Raw genomic sequence first — 24,666 nt, 5'->3', positions numbered from 1 at the left:
ACAGAGTTCCTTCAGCATTTTTTTGTTGTTACTCATTTTGCAGATTCAGGCAGTCATCACATCTCCTTTACAAGAGTGATGCTCTATTTTCATTCTGTCCTAATATGGGGGAAAAAAAATTTGCGTTTTGCACAGAGAAAATGAATCAAGTTCAATCCAGTGCAGAAGCCTCCGAGCAGCTTGGGTCACACTCCCACAATACTATAACCTATCTGTTCTCATTACTGCTGCCAACTGACCTTCGTGCACATTGAAAATGTAGAAACAAGGAAGCACAGATGCTGGCTTACGCAAAAGGACATAAAGTGCTTGAGCAACTCAGCAGGTCAGGCAGCATCTCTGGAGACAAACTGTTGCAGTAACTCAGCAGGTCCAGAGATGTTGCCTGACCCATTGAGTTACTACAGCACTTTGTGTCCTTATGTGCAACATTTCTTGCATTAATCCCACTTTCTTGCTCGTGCACACAACCAGAGTGAGCCATATTCCCAATTATTTCAATGTGCAAACTTAAAAAGATAATTGAAGGGTAATTAAAAAAGATTATTGACGGTGTCCTCCCAAGAATGAAAATCAAGATTCCAGTGTGTAACTCTGCTTCCATACCTTCAGAGCTCTGAACTGCAGCATTATGAGTCACCACCTCTGTGGATATGCTTTCTTCCTGCTCATTCTCAGTATCACATTCGCTCTCACTATCAGTACTCATTCCAGGTAATAAACGAAGGATTGTCTTCTGAAGTGACACAACTGGGGGAAAAATAACACAGCGTTATGCATCGAGACATCCCACCTGTGCAAAAGCAAGAGTCACCAAATACATAGTCAGGTACTAATGAAACTTTGATTGTTGGTGTTAATAAACTCACAATTAGCTTACAGCTGTATAATGTACACACAAGCTGAAGCATCTGTCAGAAATGTTGTATGACAAAAATGTGAATCAGATATCAGAGTAAATTAACAGCAAGACTCATAGTTTACATCCTCAAAATTTGACACGATTACTCCAAAACAATTACATATCAACCAACAGGTGCTCCAGCTGCAGTTACACGACTTATAATCAGCTTGTAGCTACAAATTATCTTCTGTAACATGGTGGCAGGGATGGCAATGATTAATATGAATTATTATCGTACTAATCAACTGAAGTTTTTTTGCACGTTTCTTTTCGATGCATTGTCATTGCACATCAATATATCTATGAAAATTCTGACAGAATATAGTAAACACCAGTTTCCCTGCATTAAGGTTATGATCAAGAGGCCATGCTTATTTGACAATTCATGGGAATTTATTGCCCAATCTGTGCGAAATATTAACATAGTGCATGAACAAAAAAGCTACATTTTTATTTCCTGTGACATGTACGATATGAGCAATTTTCTTTAACGCTTAATGCAATCAGCCTGACGTGCCGGTGGAACTACTTGAACGGTTGCAAATTTCAAGGTGACATTTCCATATCCATTATGTTTGTGTTCCACGGCACAGGACAAGATGTTTTGGACATTTCAATCATGCTAATCTGATTGAGCAGTTGTTTACACCAGCATTGTTGTTTAATCAAACCCAGAGGACCAATGTGTAATAAATATGTCAAACCTTGGGACATATGTGATATAGAGTTTTGGAAAAGGTATGTACAACCTAGCACTGATGGTGTTCAAAAGAGACAATGGTGTGATTAGTGCAGGGTGAGTGTTTATGTTGAGTTAGTTTCGTTTCCATAGACTGTTAACTTCCAAGACAGCTTTTTTTCTGCACATCAATTTGCAAAGTAACTTTTAAATGGTTCTCTATTTCCTGACAGAAATTGTGTTATAACGAATTTGCCATAATACGAAGCGTTCCCCAATTCAGTCGCCTTACATCCAATTTGTGTAGCATAACAGAAATACCGGTATTTTAAAGAGGAACCTGCATAACGGCCGGTCAGTCAGTCAAGAGGATTACAAGTTGCTTCAGGAAGGAGAAAACAGAATTAAAACATAGGATTTATGGGCATTTTCTCAGGTCAAAAATTAAAAATGGGCAGCTGGTTCCCTTAAAGGTTCTGTTCTGGAAATGCTTCTGTTCAATGTGCATTGTGAAGTGGACGTGGAGCCTTGGGCAATAGCACACAAATGTACAGACAATTCTGAAATGGAACACAGGGAATAATTTAAGACAAAAAGGATGAGGAATGGGTAAAATTGTATCAGATGCATTTGCATGTCAGAGCTTGAGGTTGCAACTCAGAAAATAATAAAAGCAATAAATATACTTGGAATGGAGGAAAGCTGCATGTTGCAAGGCTGCAGGGATTTACAGGCTCAGAGTAATAATATCTTAAAAGCATCATCTGAATAGCCATTTAAACAGCCAAAAGAATTGACATTCTATAACACGAGGCCCTGAACATTAAATGTTTAGAAAGGAACTGTAGAAGCTAGTTTACACTGAAGTTAGACACAAAGTGCTGGAGTAACTCAGCAGGACAGGCAGCATCTCTGGATAGTAGGAATTGATAGAAGGAACGTCACCCATTCTTTCTATCCAGAGATGCTGTCTGTCCCACTGAGATACTCCAGCATTTAGCTCAGCAAAATAAAGCGTTGTGATGACACTGAGTAGATTGAGATCTAGTTGCACCTCACTATGGAATGGTTGCAAAATTGCCCTTCCTGTTACATTGTGCAAGGAACACTGCTGCTTGGCCCGACTTCCACAGAATCTAATGTTAAAAGGACCAGCTCCTTTGACATTTCCTCAATAATTTCCCTAGTGGGACTTTACCTTCTTCTGGCCTGTTTGAGGCACACTCAAGAGGTGAAGCCTGCATTGCCAAAGCGATTGTACTCTCGGTGTCGGAATGTTGCTGTCTATCCGTGAAAGAGCACTGGGACATTGATCTGGAACCAGATAATCATAGGGAAGGTTAATAAAATAGCTTTTATAGACAATAGACAATAGGTGCAGGAGTAGGCCATTTGGCCCTTCAAGCCAGCACCGCCATTCAATGTGATCATGGCTGAACATCCTCAATCAGTACCCCGTTCCTGCCTTCTCCCCATATCCCCTGACTCCGCTATCTTTGAGAGCCCTATCTAGCTCCTTTGAAAGTATCCAGAGAACCGGCCTCCACCGCCCTCTGAGGCAGAGAATTCCACAGACTCACAACTCTGTGAGAAAAGTGTATTCTCATCTCCGTTCTAAATGGATTACCCCTTATTTGTAAATAGTGGCCCCTGGTTCTGGACTCCCCCAACATCGGGAACATGTTTCCTGCCTCTAGCTTGTCCAAACTCTTAACAATCTTATATATTTCAATAAGATACCCTCTCATCCTTCTAAACTCCAGTGTACAAACCCAGCCGCTCCATTCTCTCAGCATTTGACAGTCCCGCCATCCCGGGAATTAACCTTGTAAACCTACGCTGCACTCCCTCAATAGCAAGAATGTCCTTCCTCAAATTAGGGGACCAAACTGCACACAATACTCCAGGTGTGGTCTCACTAACGCCTTGTACAACTGCAGAAGGATCTCTTTGCTCCTCTACTTGACTCCTCTTGTTATGAAGGCCAACATGCCATTCGCTTTCTTCACAGCCTACTGTACCTGCATGTTTACTTTCATAGGCTGATGAACAAGGACCCCCCAGATCCCGCTGTACTTCCCCTTTTCCTAACTTGACGCCATTTAGATAGTAATCTGCCTTCCTGTTTCTGATACCAAAGTGGATAACCTCACATTTATCCACATTAAACTCCATCTGCCATACATCTGCCCACTCCCCCAACCTGTCCAAGTCACCCTGCATTCTCATTGCATCCTCCTCACAGTTCACACTGCCACCCAGTGTCATCTGCAAACTTGCTAATGTTACTTTGAATCCCTTCATCCAAATCATTGGTGTATATTGTAAATACCTGCGGTCCCAGCACCGAGCCTTGCGGTACCCCACTAGTCACTGCCTGTCATTCTGAAAAGGGCCCGTTAATCCCTACTCTTAGTTTCCTGTCTGCCAACCAATTTGCTAACCATGTCAGCACTCTACCCCCAATACCATGTGCCCCAATTTTGTCCACTAATCTCCTATGTGGGACTTTATCAAATGCTTTCTGAAAGTCCAGGTACACTATATCCACTGGCTCTCCCTTGTCCATTTTCTTAGTTACATCTTCAAAAAATTCCAGAAGATCAGTCAAGCATGATTTCCCCTTCGTAAATCCATGCTGACTCGGTCCGATCCTGTTACTGCTATCCAAATGTGCTGCTATTTCATCTTTTAAATTTACTCCAGCATCTTCTCCACCACTGATGTCAGGCTAACTGGTCTATAATTCCGTTTTCTCTCTCCCGCCTTTCTTAAAAAGTGGGGTAACATTAGCTACCTTCCAATCCAGAGGAACTGATCCTGAATCTATAGAACATTGTAAAATTATCACCAATGCATCCACGATTTCTAGAGCCACTTCCTTAAGTACCCTGGGATGCAGACCATCGGGCCCTGGGGATTTATCAGCCTTCAGTCCCATCCGTCTACCCCACACCATTTCCAGCCTAATGTGGATTTCCTTCAGTTCCTCCGTCACCCAGATCCTCTGGCCACTACTATATCAGGAAGATTGGATCTGTCTTCACTAAGGAGGACACAAACAAAGTACCTGTTCAACTCATCTGCCATTTCCTTGTTCTCCATAATAAACTCACCTTTTTCAGTCTTCAAGGGTCCAACTTTGGTCCTAACTATTTTTTTCCTCTTCACATACCTAAAGAAGCTTTTACTATCCTCCTTTATATTCTTGGCTGGCTTACCTTCGTACCTCATCTTTTCTCCCCGTATTGTCTTTCTAGTTATCTTCTGTTGCTCTTTAAACATTACCCAATCCTCTTGCTTCCTGCTCATCTTTGCTATGTTGTACTTCTTCTCTTTTATTTTTATACTGTCCCTGACATCCCTTGTCAACCACGGTCGCCCCTTACCCCTCTTGGAATCTTTCTTCCTCTTTTAAACCAATCACTAGCAATTTCATTCCAAAACTAGTCATGTTGGGAAAATACAAATTTTGTGTATACTATACAAGATCCCACTACAAGAACATGATAAAGAGTTCTATCGAATGTTGACCACCAGTAAAATAACAGCAGCAGAAACATGGCGAGCACAACCTGCCCCCTCCATGTTGTACAGAGGCATTGATATCTCACTGAAAAGGCCCCGCTGAGTTAGCACCAACCTTTGAGCACCCATTTTTACACTAATTTTATCATGCCCCATTTTATTCTCCCTATATTCCCATAAAATTCTACCATTTCATCTAACACGAAGGGTAATTTGCAGTGATCAATTAACCTACCAACTCACAAATTTGTTTTTGGAGATGTGGGAGGAAACTAGAGCGCCTCGAAGAAATCCACACAATCACATTGAAAATGTGCAAACTCCACAGACAACCTTGAAGGTCAGGATCAAACTCAAGTCACCACCCCTTCATTGTCAGTGGATCCAGGTCCTGTCATTCATTTGCCAGTAGGATTATTGGAGGATCTTCACTAAGATGGCAACATTGATAGCTCACCATCACCATGAGGACAAATACAAATGGATGTAAAAGTTTTCCTATGCACAAATGCAAAAAGAGCTAGGAATGGTAGGCATTTTAAATAACATTTACACTCACACACAATTCATTGCAAATTAAACATCATCTTGGCTCAATTGATAATATTTGCTGAACTATCCAGATGGAATGGTCCTTTATGGTCAGCTGCAGCTTGGACTAAAATGACACCAAACCTGGCAACTCCTGTATGGGTTATTTCTATGCACGTTGTACTTAATCTGGGATTGTATTTATGTACAGTAGTAATGTATAGGAGTAAACTGAAAAGGGAGATCAGAAGGTCAAAAAGGGGCCAGGAGATAGCTCTGGTGAGTAGCATTAAGGACAAACCCAAAACAGTTTATAAATACAGAAGGGGAAAAAGGGTAACTAGAGAGAGAGTGGGACCTCTCAGGAATCAAAGTGGTCACCTCTGTGTGGAGCCACAGGAGATGGGCAAGGTCCTCAATGAGTATTTCTCCTCTGTATTTACCGAGGAGATATAGACAGTAGGACAGAGGAACTTGGGGCAGTCAATGGAAGTGTCTTGAGAGCAGTCAGTGTTACTGTTGAAGAAGTACTGAAGGTACTGGCGTGTATGAAGGTAGACAAATCTCTAGGACCTGATCAGATATATCTGAGGACATTGTGGGAAACTAGAGAGGAAATTGCGGGAGCCCTGGTTGAAATTTACGAGTCGTCCTTAAATACAGGAGAGGTGCTGGAAGACTGGTGGCAATTGTTGTGCCTCTTTTCATGAAGGGCTGTATGGAAAATGCTGAGAACTATAGGCTGGGTGAACTTAACATCTGCAGTTGGAAAGTTACTAGAGAGTATTCTGAGGGATAGGTTATGCAGGCATTTGGATGGGCAAGGTCCGATTAGGGACAGTCAGCATGGTTTTGTATATGGCAGGTCGTGTCTCACAAATCTGATTGATTTTTTTGAAGACGTAATCAAAAAGGTCGATGAAGGGCAGAGCTGTCAATGTTGTGTACATGGTTTCAGTGAGGCATTCAACAAGGTTCCGCAAGGTAGGCTGCTCTGGAAGGTTTGATTACATGGGATCCAAGGAGAGATAGCTGAATGGATAGCAAATTGGCTCCATGGAAGGAAGCAGAGGGTGATGGTGGAAGGTTGCTTCTCGGACTGGAGGCCTGTGACTAGTGGTGTGTCTCAGTGTTCGGTGCTGGGCCCTTTACTGTTTGTCATCTACATCAATGATTTGGATGAGAAAATACAGGGCAAGATTGGCACGTTTGCTGATGATACAAAAGTGAGTAGTTTTGCAGATTGTGAAGATGGTTGTGAAAGATTGCAGCAGGATCTGGATCGATTGGCCAGGTGGGCGGAGGAATGGTTGATGGAATTTAATACAGAAAAGTGTGAAATGTTGCATTCTGGGACGTCAAACAAGGGCAGGACCTACACAGTAAATGGTAGGCCTCTGGGTAGTGTTGTGGAGCAGAGAGAACTAGGAATACAGGTGTATGGTTCCTTGAAGGTCGAGTCGCAGATAGATAAGGTGGTCAAAAAAGCTGTCGATATTTTGGCCATCATGAGTCAGAGGATTGAGTATAGAAGTTGGGAGGTCATGTTGCAGTTGTATAAGATGTTGGTGAGACGGTATTTAGAATATTTTGTTCAGTTCTGGACACCATGTTATAGGCAAGATATTGTCAAGCTTGAAAGGGTTCAGAAAAGATTTACGAGGATGTTGCCAGCACCAGATGGTGTGAGCTGTAGGGAGAGGTTTAGGCTGGGTCTCTATTCCATGGAGCGCAGGAGGATGAGCGGGGATCTTATGGAGGTGTACAAAATCATGAGAGGAATAGATTAGGGTAGAAGCACAGATTCGTATCCAGAATAGGGGAATCGAGATCCAGAGGACAAAGATTTAACAGGTAACTTTTTCCACAAAAGGGTGGTGGGTGTATTGAACAAGCTGCCAGAGGAGGTAGTCGAGGCAGGGACTATCCCATTGTTTAAGAGACAGTTAGACAGATACATGGATAGGACAGGTTTGGAGGGATATGGACCAAGCGCAGGCAAGTGAGACTAGTGTAGCTGGGACATTGTTGGCTGATGTAGGAAAGTTGGGCCGAAGGGCCTGTTTCCATACTGTATCACCCTATGACTCTACTGAGCTGCATGCAAAATAAATCATCATCTCAGTGCATGTGGTAAAGAATCATTGAATATTACAACCCAGAGGGGAGAATACCAAATTAAAGCCCCAAATCAGGATTTGAATGAGTATACAAATATTATAGTACTGCATTGGCAAAGGTATCAAAAGTACTGAACCCAACACAATAGCGCAAATGGAATATGGAAGATTATGCAGTAGTTGATGAGTTGATTCTCCTCCCATTTCCTCTTTAATGACCACAATTAGCAAATTATCCAGTAATCTACCTCATTAGCTGCCTTTGGGATCATTTGTAGGTAAACTTGCAGCCGCATGTCAAAAGAAGAGGCTACATTTCAAAAGTCAGTCATCAGTCAAACATGATAAACAGCAATATAAATTCAAACTGCGTTCTGTCCTAAAGGACAACTCCATTAGTTCCAGTACTGCTGAAAAGAGATACAGGTTTGAACAGTGAATCATGCACAAAAGTTAAGCTTGAGGTAAATGATTAAAAATACCTCCCTCGAGGTGGAATTAGTGGATAAAATGCAAAAAAAAATTAAGATAGTTGCCTGCAATTCTATTTTTAACCCAAGGCAGCAAAGAGGAGGAAGAAGGGTGCCAAATGAACATTTTGTACTCTCACCCTATTGTAACGATTTTCCGTGATGTCTCCAGTGATGTCAATCCATTCAGTGTTGAGATGCCAAACATTTCAGAAGCAGCAATGGCAGAAGGCCTATCATCCGCCTTGCCGATTGACGTTACCTCGGAATCAGTGGATTTGTTTATAGAGTGTGGGGATCCTTGTCTACTGTTAGATTTTGTTGAACCTAGAAATTATAGTATATTACAAGATAAAATCCCATTCTTCTCCAAATCACAGTCCATGATATATCCCCAATATGTTCTAGCTTGCACTAACATTGATATTTAAATGTTTAAGGTTAAATTTTGTTGTTTATATCTTGTTAATCTCCATGTAATGCTTACATTTTTAGAAATACTAAAAAGTTCATTGCACCAGGTGTTGATGTATGTACAGATTTCAAGAGTTGGTTTCAAAAGGAAGAGCAGTAATAACCAGAAGTGGACTGCATCAGGGAACATGGTACATTAAATTGCAATCAGTTTATTCCTGTTTCCAGTCAAACACGTGTGGCCTTGGAACAGGTTAGTAGGAATGAACTGCAGATGCTGGTTCAAATCGAAGATAGACAAAAGGCTGGGGTAACTCAGCGGGTCAGGCAGCATCTCTGGAGAAAAGGAATAGGTGACGTTTCAGGTAGAGACCCTTCTTCAGACTGAGCTCTCAGTCTGAAGTGGTGCTGCCTGACCCGCCAAGGTATCCCAGCTTTTTGTGTCTAATTTGAATTTGGAACAAGGTTGGAAGGGAGGACATTTTGTATCTTATGGCATGTCACATAATTAGAATTTCTGACCTAAACGTGTAGTTCTCAAGCAAAATTAAAACCATGCTGTACGTCATGCGATAATTAACATAAATACTGGTTACCATCTTATTAAAAAGTATCAAAATAAAGCAGAGGTACGAAACAGTACAACAGTTACCTGCTGTGGTGACTTGACAGTTCTCTTGGCAATGGAGATCCTTATCCACACAATCTAGTGCTCTGCGGAGAGACAGAGAGGTCCCTGGACCCGAGCGATTGTGCTTTGGAGATGCAGATTTTTTGCTGGATGCTGATAGACAATTTGAAATGAGAACGAGTTAACATCTTATCTCGGTTTAGGTCAGGTTAACCACAAGCTAATGCAAACTAGTGATTATTCCACCAAAATTAATGCTGCAGCAGTTTGATGTTTAAAAAGCAGGGTTGCAATTTAGCAGATTAATTTTCTCAATTTAACAATAGACATACGCTGGGAATCAAAACATAAAAAGAGTTCCAAGAGAATCCAAGGCCAAAAATATTTTGAATCTTTTGCAAAAATTAACAAGCTCATTTATCGACAACAAAGTTCATCAGCGTGGATTCCCCTCACAAATATGCACCCAATCACTTAAGCACCTCTTCTTTTTTAAAATAACCATTTTCACGAGGTTTTCCAGAAATGCTCAGCAAATCAAATCTATGCTCGTTGGACATTTATTGTTTTGATGTCAGAAGAAAGAAACCAAAAGAGTGCTCACCAGAATGTACTCTGCAGTAAATCAGTCCTGTTTCCCAGGTAACTGCAATCCGATCACTAAGCATTAAATTCAAACGCTTGGACATATTTCTGTCTGCATGAAGTACATATAAGCTGTATTCATTTTTTTCTGAACAAACTAGACAAGCCAAGTTTCAACTCGAATCAAAGAGTCTATCCAGGTTTGGACACAAAAAGCTGGAGTATCTCAGCGGGTCAGATAGTATCTCTGGAGAATAGATTGGCGAATTTCTGGTCAGAACACTTCCGAAGAAGGGTCCCGTCTCAAGACATTACCCATCGATGTTCTCCAGAGATGCGGTCTGACCCACTGAGTTACTCCAGCACTGTCGTTTTATGTAAATCAGCATCTGCAGTTCCTTGTTTCTACTCTCCAGGTCTGCTTGCACAGCAATGTGATCATAAAATCACATTGACTTTTAAACAGATACAATCTTCTCCTCACAAGTTTTTGGAGCAGGATGCTGATGATGTGAAGCAAGTCACACACCAGGTGGTGATGGGTTTGACTCCGTCCTGTCCCATTAGCTGTCCTCAGGTGTTACACCAGCTGCGGCACTACAACTGTTTCCAACACTCTACTTAGTGGAAAGAGAAAACGCCGATTTTTAATTTGTGTGAATATTCCCTGACATTTGCTGGCAACCCCTAATTAAAAGTAACTAATTGACGTCACTCAGGCAAGGTAATGGAGAAGTTTCCTATAATTGAGTCTTCTAGAACAACAAAGGATAAAATTGATTAAAAGTAAAGACATTCAGATCTGTCACTTTACTACTGAGAAAATGGGAAATACGACATGGTTCGCTGTGTATACTGGAAGCAGCATGTCAATTACAGAAGCACACAATTTCAGAAAGGATTGTGATTCAGTTTCCAAGTTACATCGCTGGCACCACAATGGATTATGTATGTTAAAAGGTTGTCAAATCCTCCTCAATTATTATATCTTGGCTGCACAGATGACAACTAACTAGATTACTTACATTCCAAGCAATGACCAACACAAATCAAGCCAAGAAGAACAATTAGTTAAATTAACAGCCATCAACTGTGACCCAGACAGAATTTTAATCAATGAGCATAGTTTTCATAGTCACCAGAAAATGTGGTCACTGACTGTCGGGAAGACGGAAGGGAGTCGCGGGGAAAATATTACCGAATTGTACCAGTCACCGCCTTTCACCCAAAATAAATGACGCAATATGCTGGAGCAAGTCAGTGAGTCTGGTAACATCTCTGGAGAACATAAACTAAAAATAGAAGTTCAAATCACACCTATGGTGGCAACAAAAGACAGTTTAACCTGGAAATTCTAACCAAAAGATCTAGGGTAAATTCTTGACTTGAATAGTCAATCCTTGGCCCTCTACACACATAAAATTAGTGATCACCTTTACCAGTTGAAACTGAGATTCCCACCAGTCGTAGATGACCACTGGGGATGAGAAATGAATATTACAGAAATTATGACACCCCAAACTTCTGAAACTATTTATTGCCTTATTCTCATACTATGTTTGAATATTGTGTTATGATTGTGACATTTGCACGTTTTAAATCATGGGTTTTCTGGTGTTCCGGTTTCAGATAAGAAACACAAAAGTTATTTATTCTCCACTCTTAGATGGCTGTGGCTGAAAGAACTAGAACTGGTTTGATCAAACCAATCCTAGTTTTTTTTTTTGTTGGCAGAGAAGGCAAGCAGTGAGCAAACATAGTAGACTTCAGGGCACTCCATAATCAGCAGAAACACTGGAATTTTTGTGGGCTGCAAGTTGAAGATTGACACCAAAAACACTATTGAAGAGTTACTTTTGTGGAGTCCTTCAGATTTTTTAAACATTTATTTCTACAATGTTTCTCTTGATGGTGATGTTTTGGGAGAAGACTGGCATGATTCAGCCAGTGACCAGTCCGGCAGTTATTACTATCTGTCACAGTTCAGATGTAGCATACATCTTGGCCATCTCAGACAATGATCTAGCCAAACAGAATGCAAGTGCTTGGATTGAAGTGTGGGGGAAGGGTGGGGGGTAAATCATGAGGTTCTGGACATGCTCTTCTGCTAAACCAGATGCTTGTAATGACAAGATCCTGTACCAAGTATTTTGCCAGGAGATAGACCCCTTTGAAGTTAGCATTACTTGCTTAATCACATCTTTCCAAAGGATTGTGGCCCTTCCCAATCTGTTGATGGACAAGCAATGTCCCACTGGGGTGCAAGACTGGGTCAAAGGCCTCTTGGGCAGGGCTTTTGCACAAACGATAGTAGTTGCTATTATTCCCGATTATAATTCTCTTCAAGAATTCGACAGTGATAATGAAATAATTGCTTTGCGCTTTCCTCTGCTGCAGGAAACGTCATAGTCAGGATTCACCTCAACTGCCTCCTCCTAGCAGTGGAAGCTGTCTTCCAAAACAGTGAAAGGTATGTCCAGAGTCTCCTAATGTGTGATAACTCTTAAGACAAATACCGGGAACATCAACTGTATAGTGTGACCTTTTCAGCCTCTCCAAAGCCTTCCATTCCAACATAGATGGGCCATAGAACACCCTCCCAAAATTCCAACGGCCTGCAAAATTCAGCACCATTGTAAATTTGCTTCATGATGGCATGTATAGAATGTTCCTAATGAACAGAGAACCCAAGAGATGCCAGCGTCAATCATTGCCCCGGCACTTTGCTACACCCTTCTCACCGCAATGCTCATCATGGAGTGGAGTGGAGCTAACAGGCAACTGTTCAAACTATGGTAAGTACACTTTAGAATCAGATCACCCAAAGCTCAGCTGTGAGCTGCAGCATACAGACGATTCATTTTCATGCACTCAAAAGACAAGCTCCACTTTAGTGCTGACATGTTCACTGAAGCATACAAGATGACACATAAAGAGCTGAAGATGCTGCTTATTCCAACCCAAAATGTCACCATCCATTCTTTCCACAGATGGTGCATGACCCGCTGAGTTACTTCTGCACTTTATGTTTTGCTCAAGATGACAGAGCTTATACGTGGCATCCACAATGCTCAGATCCTCTATTAACATACTCGTCATCCACAATAGACAGGCCCACTACATCATACCGCCTTCTGCCAATGTAGGTTCATGATACTGGAAAATATGGCCACCTCCCATTCCTCTTGGCAGAGGTCAACATCAACGATGAAATTTGATATGAACAACAATGCACCAGCAGTTCACTTGCTTGATTGAGATTAAATGTTCTAAGATCGATACCTCCAACATGGCACAAAACTCAGGACCTATTGGATAGTCACTGATCTCAGTCCTCGTAGGTTTTGAGATCTGGACCTCCAATATCAGGCAACTCAAGTAAGTGGCAGAATTAAACCAATGCCTGCAAAATTTTTCAAATTCAGTGGATGGATAAGCAAACTATGTTCCCAGATCCACATTTCAGGCACTGAAAGCTAATTACATCAAGACAACTCAGATAGGCAGGCCACATGTCTGACATCAGACTCAAACCAGACAGACTACTCTGTGCAACAGTCTGCTGGTCGAGCAGCATCCATGGCTGGCAAGGAAAGGTCAATATTTCAAAATGAAACGTTACGTCATACTTGAAAGTGGAGAGGGAAAATATCTAACACCTAAAGGAGGGGTGAGACGGAAGGGAAAGATCATTAGTGGACTGGGATGGGTGAAGGATGATGCACATAAGGGACAGGTAGGGGAGGGGAAACATGAAATGGGGAGTCAGAAGGGATGATGGAGGACTGAGGTCAGATAAGGGATAAAAACAGAGGGTTGCTGGCAGGTGATAAGCTGCCAGTGCTGAAACTAAGTGGAGGAAGACGAATGATTCAGTAGAGGGAATAGCAAAACAGAGAAGTTGCTGGCAGGTGAAGTAGGTGGAGGCTAGGCCCAGGTGCGAAAATGCAAAAACTAAAAGGAAAATACAGGAGAGAGGCAGGAAGTTACTAAAAATGGAGAGTTCAATGTTCATACCATCGGGGTTTAGACTACTCAAAAAATATGGGAAATTGTTCCTAACAAAGTCATGGGCAGTTTGCACAAAGCAGGAACAAGAGGCCAGCATCCAAAGTAGGATGAGAGTCGGTTGGAGGACCATCAAGCACACAAAAAAATGGGAATTTGTGAAGTAATGGTGTACACATGACCAAATAAACTTTTAAATGGCATTAACACTTTGGATCAGTTTTCCCCCTGTAGTCAAGTGATGTGGCTTTTAATTTTGAGCATTTTCTCTTAATAAGCAGGAAGCTGAAGTCATTTGGGATTAACAAAGACATTCTCACTACATTCTACTACGCATTCATTGAAAATGTAATAACCTTCTCTTTCACTAGCTGGTTTACTCCATCTACCCTGCAAAACAAAACCGCCTGGGAAATTGTTGCTCAAAAAATAAAGTCCGAACTCTCACTGCCCTATGCGACCAACAGTCTTTAAGGAACAAGCAGGATTCCAGGCACATCCTGTTTCCTGAAAGTGGTCAGGACGGACTGAGAGTCGGGTTGCCGGGAGGAGGACCATCATCCCCAGGGCTGTCCACTTTTTTAATGCTGAAAAACTGGAACATATGAAAAGTAATCTATGTGCACATTGAAGCCTTAGAAAGCATTTTAAAAACTATTACTATGTTTGAATGTTGATGTGTGATTGTGCAGTGTGTCTGTGAAATGCGTGTGCTGGTTGATTGTGCAGTATGCGTGCTGCTTATGTTTGTTGATTGTGTCCCTTTTTAAAAAGCTACTGTAATGCGCCTTTTTAAATTGCCCCGCGGGGACGAATAAAGTGCTTTGAAACTTGAAACTTGAAACTAATAAAGAGAAATTATTCACCTGTGGTAGCATCATTAACATCATCGCCACATTTTTATATAGTTATAAGGCATGCGTGTTGAAAGAACAGTCAATAAAATCTCTTGTTCACTCACCAAAGGTTATGTAATTAGAAAAGAGGTCCAGCCCCGATTCATGCCTCCGGATGCCGGTGATTCCGCAGGACCCCTGTGGTACCTGCTCTCCTGCATAAGCGATGTAGTTTGACCCCAAATCTCCACAAGGCACGGTGTTATTTTTCACTTCAGACATTTGGCTTTTGACTTCAGACATTTTGCTTCTGACTTCAGCCATTTGAGCCTTCAGCCTCTTCAGGACGCCAGAATCAGGTGGTGAGCGACGTACAGATTGCTGTCTCCGCTGGTCACGGTCTTTACGGCATTGAGCTATTTACAAAAGAAAATAATTAAAACTTCCTCCTTAGTTATTCATTAAAACCCCTTCCCTTACTTAAGCTTCAAATTGCCGAAGTTCTCACCCTCACCAAAGGGAGCAGAGATTAGCTGTAGTCTTTCTATAGTCTCTCAGTATTTAGCTCACTCAGCATAAAGTTGAGGTTTAACCGAGTGTTTGATGCAGTTCAAACTCAGTTATTTAAAAAAATGCTTTGGTGGAAGCAGCAAAGCAAACAATTACTGTCCCATACTGCTGGGTCAGATTCGCCAGGAAATTAGATATTAGTTAGAGATACAACGTGGAAATAGGCCCTTTGGCCAACTGAGTCCACACCGACCATCAATCACCCGTACACACTATCACTCCTACACGCTCGGGGCAATTTACAGAAATTAACCATCAAACCTGCGTGTAGGACAAATGGCATGTGGAAGGAATCTGGAGCACCCGGAGTAAACCCACGTAGTTAGAGGGAGAACATACAAACTCTGCACAGACAGCACCCGTAGTCAGGATCGAATCCTGGTCTCTGGTGCTAAAGGGCAGCACTCTACCACAGTGCTGCCCTTAATATTAAATAACACATTTTCCTAGCGTTGGGTACATAAATGCATATAACTTAGGATATACATACAACATAGTTATCAGTAAGAAGCAAAACTAATGGAGGATTTCAAATTTGTGAATAGATTGGACAACATTAAAGAAGTTTTATTTGTGGCAAGTCCAAAATTAGGAGTTAGAAATACAAGAGAGTGATAAGTAAATCCGGAGAATTCTGTAAAGTGGTCATTACATGGGACTTGCTACGCCAGGAATTATTTGAGAATAAATTAGCCGAGCAGCTATGGGAGAAACAAATAGAAAGCATTATTGATTGGTTGAGATGTTACATGGAAGATGTGAATGCAGAGGATCGAACCTACTAAGATGAAAAACACAATTCTAGTTCCTAAATTTCACGAAAATATCTAGTAATAGACTCTGAAGGAAAAAAGATTTCAGCTGCACAAACTTTCTTCATCAGCTTATCATAGCCTTAAGTCACAGATGAAAGGATAGCTGTGGGCATGTCTCTCAACATGATGGAACCTTGCACTACTGAGCTAGTGGCTTCAATTAAGCATAGACAGTTTGCTATATCACAATTTGGGGAGGGAGGCATTGGTGCAGAAGAGAATTAAGCGCTAATCTGCCTTCTTCTGTGCCATAAGGCTGTCTGACATGCTGTCTCATTCATAGAGAAAAAATAAAAATGAAAGTTATGAGGGAATAACCTGAAAGTTCCTGATCATCAAGAGCATTGTAGCAAATTTATCGTGCACTAATGATGCTTTTCCTATAATTACAACAATGACTACAGTTTTAAAGTGCTTCACTGGCTGTAAAGCATCGTGGAACACACAGAGGTATAAATACAAGGCTCTCTTCCTAATGAGGCAAAACGAAACACCAAGTCATTACTTGCCTTTCAAAACTTGCGAGCATTTAAATAACTGGGGACTTGCACTTATCAGCCTGGAAAAAAATGCTCAATTTTATCAAAATCAATCACGCTCCAAAGTCCATGATCATTCTGGTCACTACAGTGATTTACCAGCTGAGTGGACCAAGTCATTGAGTTACTGAGAATTGCAATGAACTTTCAACACGGACCTATTTATAAATTCCTGGATATGCACGGTCTCTCACTGTGCTACTAAAGTGCCAGCATAAATTGCAATGGCGTGATCCTTGCATTCCACAAAATCTCATGGTGACAGGTCAAACAAGGGCCTGTCATCACTCTTCGACATTGAACACCACACAGAAGATGCGCTGAGGGTAGCAAGGACACAGAATGGATCCAGGTGGCGAACATTAATGTCCATTGCCAGGTAGCTCAGCAGCATCATCAAGCCTTGAAGGACTATACTTCCAGACAGGATTTGCAATAGGTGGCAACGGGGTGGATGGATCAATTGATGACGGGAATAGAAGCAAAAGAGTTTTCTCATGACTCCCTCCTTTACATTCTGTCACACTGCCATCAAACTTTAATGTATTCAAAACAAATCGAGCAAATCAAAATTGAGCAGCCTTGAGATTTTGTGAGCCTTCAGCACCAGTTTAGGCTATTGCACCAGTCGGAAGAAGGGTTTCGGCCCAAAACGTTGCCTATTTCCTTCGCTCCATAGATGCTGCTGCACCCGCTGAGTTTCTCCAGCTTTTTTGTGTACCTTAGGCTATTGCACCAGTTTAGTTTAGACCTATAGTAATGGAGGCAGGCCCTTTGGCCCATGGCAACCACTGATCACCCGTTCATCCCAATTCCATGATATCCCACTTTCTCATCTACTCCTTACACACGGGGGGGGGGGGGGGGGGGGGGGGTTATTGAGGCCAAATAACCTACAAACCCACGTCTTAGAGATATTGAGGAGGAAACCCTTGTATTCACATGGAGAAAGTGCAAACTCCACTATAACTTCTTAATTTAATATTATATAGCACATCTTTTATACTACCATTACCAGGATCATGGGGGAACAACTAAAGGTCAACAAGCAGTACAGAATGCACGAAGACCATCATCAAATGTTCTCAAAACCTAGTTGTCACCTTGAAGCCATAACATTCTAAGCAGAAGTAATGCAATGGAAACTCACAATCAATGGTTTGCAGTCCACTACATCAACTTAAAAACTTTCTCATATGGAATAAAGGTGGGCACCAGCTCAGAGCGGCTAAAGGCTGAAGTACTCACAAACACTAAGAGAGGAATGTTAAATTAATGCATATTGCCTCCTCCTAAACTCTCCATCACTTTCACATTTAGTTTAGTTTATTAACACCATGTACCGAGGTACGGTGAAACACTTATTTAGTTGCATGCTATCCAGTCAGCAGAAAGACTATACATGTTTTCAAATCAAGCCGCCCACAGTGTACCGCTTTCTAGACCATTGAAGATAGACATAAAAAGCCGGAGTTCAGCGGGACAAGCAGCATCTCTGGAGAAAAGAAAGGGGTGAAGTTTCGATATAGCTAGTCCAGGACAAGTTACTGGTGATATTTATTCCTAGGAACTTGAAGCTTTCAACCATTTCTACTTCAGCCTCGTATGCATGCAGTTTCACTTCCTGAAGTCGATCACCATCTCCTTTGTATTTGCTGACATTGAGAGAAAGGTTGCCGTCTTGACACTAGGTTACAAGGTTCTCAAATACAGAAGCAGTCCTCAGGCAATTCAATTAATTCCAACCAACATCAAGTACTGGATACTATGAATACCGCAGTGCCTAGAGCAGTGGTTCTTAACGTAGGGGTCGGGACCCCCATGGCGGGGTCATTTGGGGCTTTACCGGGTGACATGAATGGGTCATAAATAACATATCCATTTGTTGAGCCCATGTTTAGGAACCTAACAAAGGTACATACCACATACAATATTTTGTTTGCGTTCGTATGCCAAAAAGGTTAAGAACCACAGGCCTAGAGGCTTGCTTTCTGACCTTGACGAGATCCAATCACGTACATCAGGTTTGGGTCCAGAACTATTTGGCTTTAGACCTCAATGCAGTCTTGTAAACAAAAGTGCGGCTGAACTCCATGACGCGGGCTAGATGAGAATGACCGTCTTTGGCTTGGCAACATTTGACAAGTATGACAAAGTGCTTTTAATATTCTAAAAGTTATTTGATGCCACAATGAGAACTGTCAGCCACTTATCATTATGTGGAGTTACATTTAGCACAACAGATGGCATTGGGTTGTTTCGCCTCCTGTCACAAGAGGTTGGGTTGAGCAAGAGTTGGCTTGCTACCCAGACTCATCCAGATTTAATGACTTCAATGACCTTCCTTCCATCATTCAGGTCAGTGGGAACACATGCCGAGGACTGTAGTGTTGATTTGCATTCATAATTCCCTAGTCCAAGGAAATCAAAATGATAACCTTGAGGCAACCATTGTGCTTTAGAAACAGAGCAATATTCATCCCAACAGCGAGAGTATAGAGAAGGTTGACCACGGATTCCTGGGATGTCAGGACTTTCATATGAAGAAGGACTGGAGGGGGACCTTTTACTTTTTTGCATACCTTTCATTCAATGTTCTTCATCTCTCTACATCATCATTTATATCTCTAGTTTCCCTAATCCCTAACCAGTCTGAAGAAGGGTCTCAACCCGAAATGTCACCCATTCCTTCTCTGCAAAGATGCTGCCTGGCCAGTGAGATACTCCAGCTTTTTGCATCTGCCTTCAGTTTAAACCAGCATCTGTAGTTCCTTCCTACACTTAACTTCAGGAGCTTCCTTTCAACCTTCCTTCACTAATTCAAAAAGTACAAACCCAATTTATTCTTCTTAGTTTATCAATCTTTCCCAGTAAGCCCCACATTCTCAATTTATACCGAAATGGCAACCGAATTGGAGCTGGATTTATAAATTGTTTACAGCTGCGAGCTGTTTTTTTTTAAACCAAGTTGCCCTTTCAATCATGTACTCTACGTATATCAGAGTAGAAAGTACAGGCCGGTTAAACTACCTGCTGAATGCAGGAGGGAAGCTGGTGGACGGGGCTGAATACCCCAAAGATTTTCCATGCTGCTTCGATCCTTTATGTCCAACAGCTGTATGAGAATGACAGGGTCAATATCAAGTAGGCTGCTGTTGGCTGCGGACGTCAGACTGCCCGTTACCCGCCTTGAAGACCTATTGTGGTTGTTCATCCCTCCTGTGGAAAACAGAAGCACACCATAACCATGATAAAAAATACACAAACAGCAAGAGCAGAATATTGGGAGGAAACAATGAGGTCTTCTGAAAGTAGGTCCAGACTTTATTTTTTAATGTAAAACTGACATGTCAAACTCAAGTAAATAATTCCAAGCTAAAAATGATTGGGCATTTCAATAATTATGCCTCTTCTTCCCTTTACTCAATTTCTTACTTTAAGGACTCATTTCCTTCTGGATGCAAAACTCTCCCAGACAGATTAAAAACTTGCTTCCTGACAAAAACTGAAACTCACCTTGTATTTGCATATCAAGATTTCCAACATCCAGTTTCTTTATATTCAAAAATTAATGGCAATAATACATTTAAAGCATTCACAAGCAATTGGCAGGTGGAAGTGGTTTAAATTTTTGACCATTTTATTTTGTGCAAGTTTCTTACTGGTATGTTAACACTGCAAACATTGCTTCAGCTTCTTTCTTGTTGATGTACTGACCCTGCTCATATTGGCTTACTTCCACTCAGTTGCATTAGCAGATTTTCATTAGCTAAAACTAAGCCCTTATCTGGCAATTTTCTTTAAATTAAACGCATGCACATCACAAAACAAATGCTTCACTTCTCCGGCACCCAAAAGCAAACTTCATTCCTCGAATGCATGTAAACGTCTCTTCAGGAGGATTTAAATTGGAAAGTGCTGATTTTGAATTGTGTATGGACATTTCTCAATCACAGAGGCTGCATAATGCCTTTAGAGATTAAGATCCGAAAAGGGAGGGATTGCAACCAAAAAAGTTTCAACTGAAAATTTGGAAATCAATATGTACTAAGTCTACAATATTATTTCTCTCATTAAAGTCTCATTTAAACAAATTCAGTGCAAACCAAAAAGTATCTTTTCCACCAGTTGACAAGTGGTAAGGAAAAAAAACAACTTACCAGCTAAAAGTGTCAAGAGTCAGAATAATTTGCTCACATAATGAATGTGATAATATCGAATGCCTAACAAGGTGCTAATGAAGCCAACCCAAATCACGTTTAAAGAGAAGTAAACACAAAATAACATACTATCGTAGCTCTGCTCATTTTTCAGGGGAGAAAATACAGCGAAGTTGTGAGCTGTGGAGAACATTCAATAAGCAAACACAAAGGGCTGGAGTTACTCAATGGGTCAGGAGGCATCTCAGGAGGGAATAGATAAGTGATGTTTCAGGTCAGAACCCACTTCAGACCATCTTGAATTGGTGTTGAATTCTTAAGTCTGAAGAAGGGTCCCAGAGTCAAAATATTGTCTGCCCACCGATGCAACCTGACCCACTGATTTACTCCAGCACTTTGTGTTTTTCTCAAGATACCAACATCTTCAGTTGCTCATGTGTCCACTCAGCACATAAAAGTCTTGAAAGAGAATGAAACACAAAACAAAACCACACTGGATGTGAAAATAGAATACTTCAAAGATACCTCTCACCCACCATACTTTCATACAATGACAAATCAAGTTTGAAAATTAAAGTTCCAGTTTTGCTTTCTACACTATTTATCCTCATGAGGTTACTTTTGGACTCCCTGGCTCACAGTTCTTTATTGTCTCATAATGACCAGTGTGCCATGTTCTGTAACATGAACTCATCTTGCTCACTGCAATACAAACAGAAAATGCCAGAGATACTCAGCAGGTCCTATAGCCTCCGTGGAGACAATGAGATTTAAACAGAACTGCAGGGAAATCCAAGAACAAATTGTGTAGATTCTGGTTAAAGTTCACCAACTAAAACTATTAATTCGGTTTCCCACCTCACAGATACTGTCTGATCTGCAGATTATTTCCAGCATCTGTAGTTTTTTGGCTTTTAATCCAACGTTACTGTAATGTGTTATTTGGTGACTCTTCAAAAACACTAGTTAGAGCCAATAACACGAGCCAGCTACCAAGCAAATTTCCAATCCCCACTTTAGAAACACAATTGGAAAATACACACAAAAAGATCTACAAGAACACACAAATCAAGATTATGACCAGCTGAAGCAAAAGACAAGGATGATTTGATAAAAGTCCAATAATTGCAATTGATAGGATATACATGTATCCGCATGTAACCAACCAAAAATGGCTGCAATACGGGCCTGGCAGAGCATTACCAGAGTAGACACCCAGCAACTGGTGCTGTCCATGAATCACAGACTTCAAGCAGTCATTGCATGCAAAGGATATGCAACAAAAATACTAAACATGACTACTTTCATTTACATGACATTACTGTGTCCCAAACATTATGATGCCCTGAAATGGGGGGGACTATGTATAAACACTGCTGTAATTTCTACTTGGTGAAACTGAAATGTATAAAAATGGCCTTTATTAAAATCTGACAATGTGCACTTTAACCACATGTGATTTTTTTCTATTAAAAATCTCAAATTGTGATGTATAGAGGCAAATAAATAAATGATGGGTCTTTGTTCCAAACGTTATAGTTGGCACTGTACTTGTAAAGGATAATCTACTTGGATTATTGATGTAATTACTTGATGAGTATGGGAACTTCTACATGCGTATTCACCTGAATTTCAAGAAGGCATTTGATAGATTAAATAGAAAATTGAACAAAAGTTAGTTAATCCCCACCATAAAAACTGGGTGTGGTAAAAGAAAGTCTGCTCCAAGCTGTGGAGGGTAGCAGAGTGATACTGCAGGTATCACAGCTCTCACAGGTTCTCAGATTGCCAGATACCTAGGCAGTGACCAAGTTCAATTAATATCTATGGCATTTGTGGAATCTGCTTATTCTCCATTGAACAATTAATTTTACCCATGTGCTGCACCTACCTCCCACACTGCAAACATGCACAAGCTGCTATTGTAAATTACCTTTTGTATAGATGGTTGGTGAAAGAATCAGGGATTGTTAATGGGCATTTAGAGAATAGAAGACTTGGTAATAAATGGGACAATGGTAGCAATGGGATTGCTCTTAGAGGCAGGACGACTTGGTGTTGAATAATCTCCTCCCCATAAAATAATTGACAAAAGGTGGACACAAAATACTGGAGTAACTCAGCGGGACAGGCAGCGGGACTAGAGAAAACAGATAGGTGACGTTTCAGGTCGGGACCCTTCTTCAGGCATTTATTTGACAAATATTTAATTGACAAGTTGTTCCCAGGAAACATTTCTCGACCAGCTCTTGGCGAATACATCAAAGGTCTGTAAGTAGGTACTAAATTAGTAGATACAGAAAAATGCACAGATGGCAACAAGCACTTTCATAAGGGATGCGGACAGATTAAATAATTGGGCTAAACTGTGGCAGATGGAATTCCATGTGGTTGATTGTTAAGGTCACCTGCTCTTAATTTAAACATTTTACCGATGGCGAGTAGCTGCGGACAGTAAAATAATAGGGCATTTAAGTACACAAATCAAAGAGAGCGATGTACAAATTGTATTTGGAAAACCAAAACAGAAAGCTGGAAGTAGCAGCAAATCAAACAGTGGAGGCATAAAGAGTAAGTTGAGATTTGAGGTCCTGCATCAGGACTGAGAGAAACAGGAATGAATGCCAGTTCAACAGAATGTGCAGGTGTGGCAGAGGTTGTTTGGAACAGAAGCTGGTGGGCTCCAGGTGAAATCAGCTGGTGAGAGGATGATTGGGAAGTGGGGGGAAATGGAACCAGGGATGCTTGGGGGTGGAAAGAGATGGGATGGATGAGCAAAGGGAGAAAGCAAAAATTAAACAAAAACACGAGCATGTATGGGAGGAGAGTGCCGGCCTATGGGTTCCTCTAAATTGGAAAATTCAACATTCAACGTATTGGACGTCAAGCTAGGCATTTCGTCAAGGAACGATAAAATACCACTGGCTGTTATCCTCTCAGAAAAAGACGTCAGCATGAAGCAAATCACTTGCCTGACTCACATAATTGGATGTGGTTGTGAAAGGAAGCTCGGGAATTTCACGTTTAATTAAAATTATTCATTCAAATGAATCTTACTGTGCAATTAAAATGCTTCAAGTACAAACTAAATACTTGAAATATGCAGCACTCAAATCATTACCTGACATAATGATGGATTCATTTCTGATGAATGGCCCAACTCAGACTATATCTCTATCTATCTTGATTAAAAGCTGATTTACTATTACATTTGTAGCACATATTTTATTGCAGAGATAAATATATATATTTTTTTAACAGAATTAAAAACCTCTACATTTCCAGTATAAAAAGGCGTGGCACTTTTGATAAACAGGTTAATGGTTCCCCACCAACCTCATGATGCAAGAAAATAAGACGCAATCTCCATCCAATTCTGGAAACCACTGACTGTCACCAGTGTTGTAATTTTCAAAAGGACCAAGGCTGGAGGCTGTCATTAAAGTTTGAATCAGCAGGGAAGTGTCATTGGTGGGAAATTACTCAGATATAGAACACAATAAATCTCGTCTGTTACCAAGCACCAGTCATTTAAATGCAGGTGTACAAATAAGTACAATGTGAATGCCGAAACATAGGGGTTGCACAGCAAGGACAGGGTGCACAGACCAAGCTTGGATTTCTTTTGAACTCAGAAGGGAGATACAATTAAAGTGTTTATAGTGACTGAAACAGCTAAATAGGGAAGATGAAGGCATTTTTTTTTTCTTTAGTGGATATCAGGAACCACATTTTCTGCATGGACAAAGAATGGTGGAAATCTAAAACTCTTCCCCAAAGTAGCAACCGAGGCTGAAAGCTAGAGGTGAAAGACCCACTTGAATTTTCCAAACCAGGCCATGATCGGGTTTTACATTAGGCAGAGGTATTATTAGA

General features: G+C 41.1%; 1 protein-coding gene across 9 annotated transcripts in view; it reads right to left on the bottom strand.

The window, feature by feature from the left end:
• trim37 (tripartite motif containing 37) overlaps positions 1-24,666 on the bottom strand; it is a 76,048-nt gene that overhangs the window by 8,701 nt on the left and 42,681 nt on the right. For all 9 annotated transcript variants that reach the window (XM_055657664.1, XM_055657655.1, XM_055657658.1 and 6 more), the window contains 6 exons: positions 19,661-19,849; positions 14,832-15,122; positions 9,299-9,430; positions 8,373-8,559; positions 2,782-2,897; positions 607-750 (listed from right to left, as the gene is read on the bottom strand). In XM_055657664.1, the coding sequence (XP_055513639.1) occupies positions 607-750; positions 2,782-2,897; positions 8,373-8,559; positions 9,299-9,430; positions 14,832-15,122; positions 19,661-19,849 (1,059 nt within the window). The remainder of the gene's footprint in view (positions 1-606; positions 751-2,781; positions 2,898-8,372; positions 8,560-9,298; positions 9,431-14,831; positions 15,123-19,660; positions 19,850-24,666) is intronic.

The sequence above is a fragment of the Leucoraja erinacea genome, chromosome 28 (assembly GCF_028641065.1).
Source record: "Leucoraja erinacea ecotype New England chromosome 28, Leri_hhj_1, whole genome shotgun sequence".
In the NCBI taxonomy this organism is placed as follows: domain Eukaryota; kingdom Metazoa; phylum Chordata; class Chondrichthyes; order Rajiformes; family Rajidae; genus Leucoraja; species Leucoraja erinaceus.
Note: the sequence above shows the minus strand (reverse complement) of the source record. Positions and strands in the feature narration are given on the sequence as shown.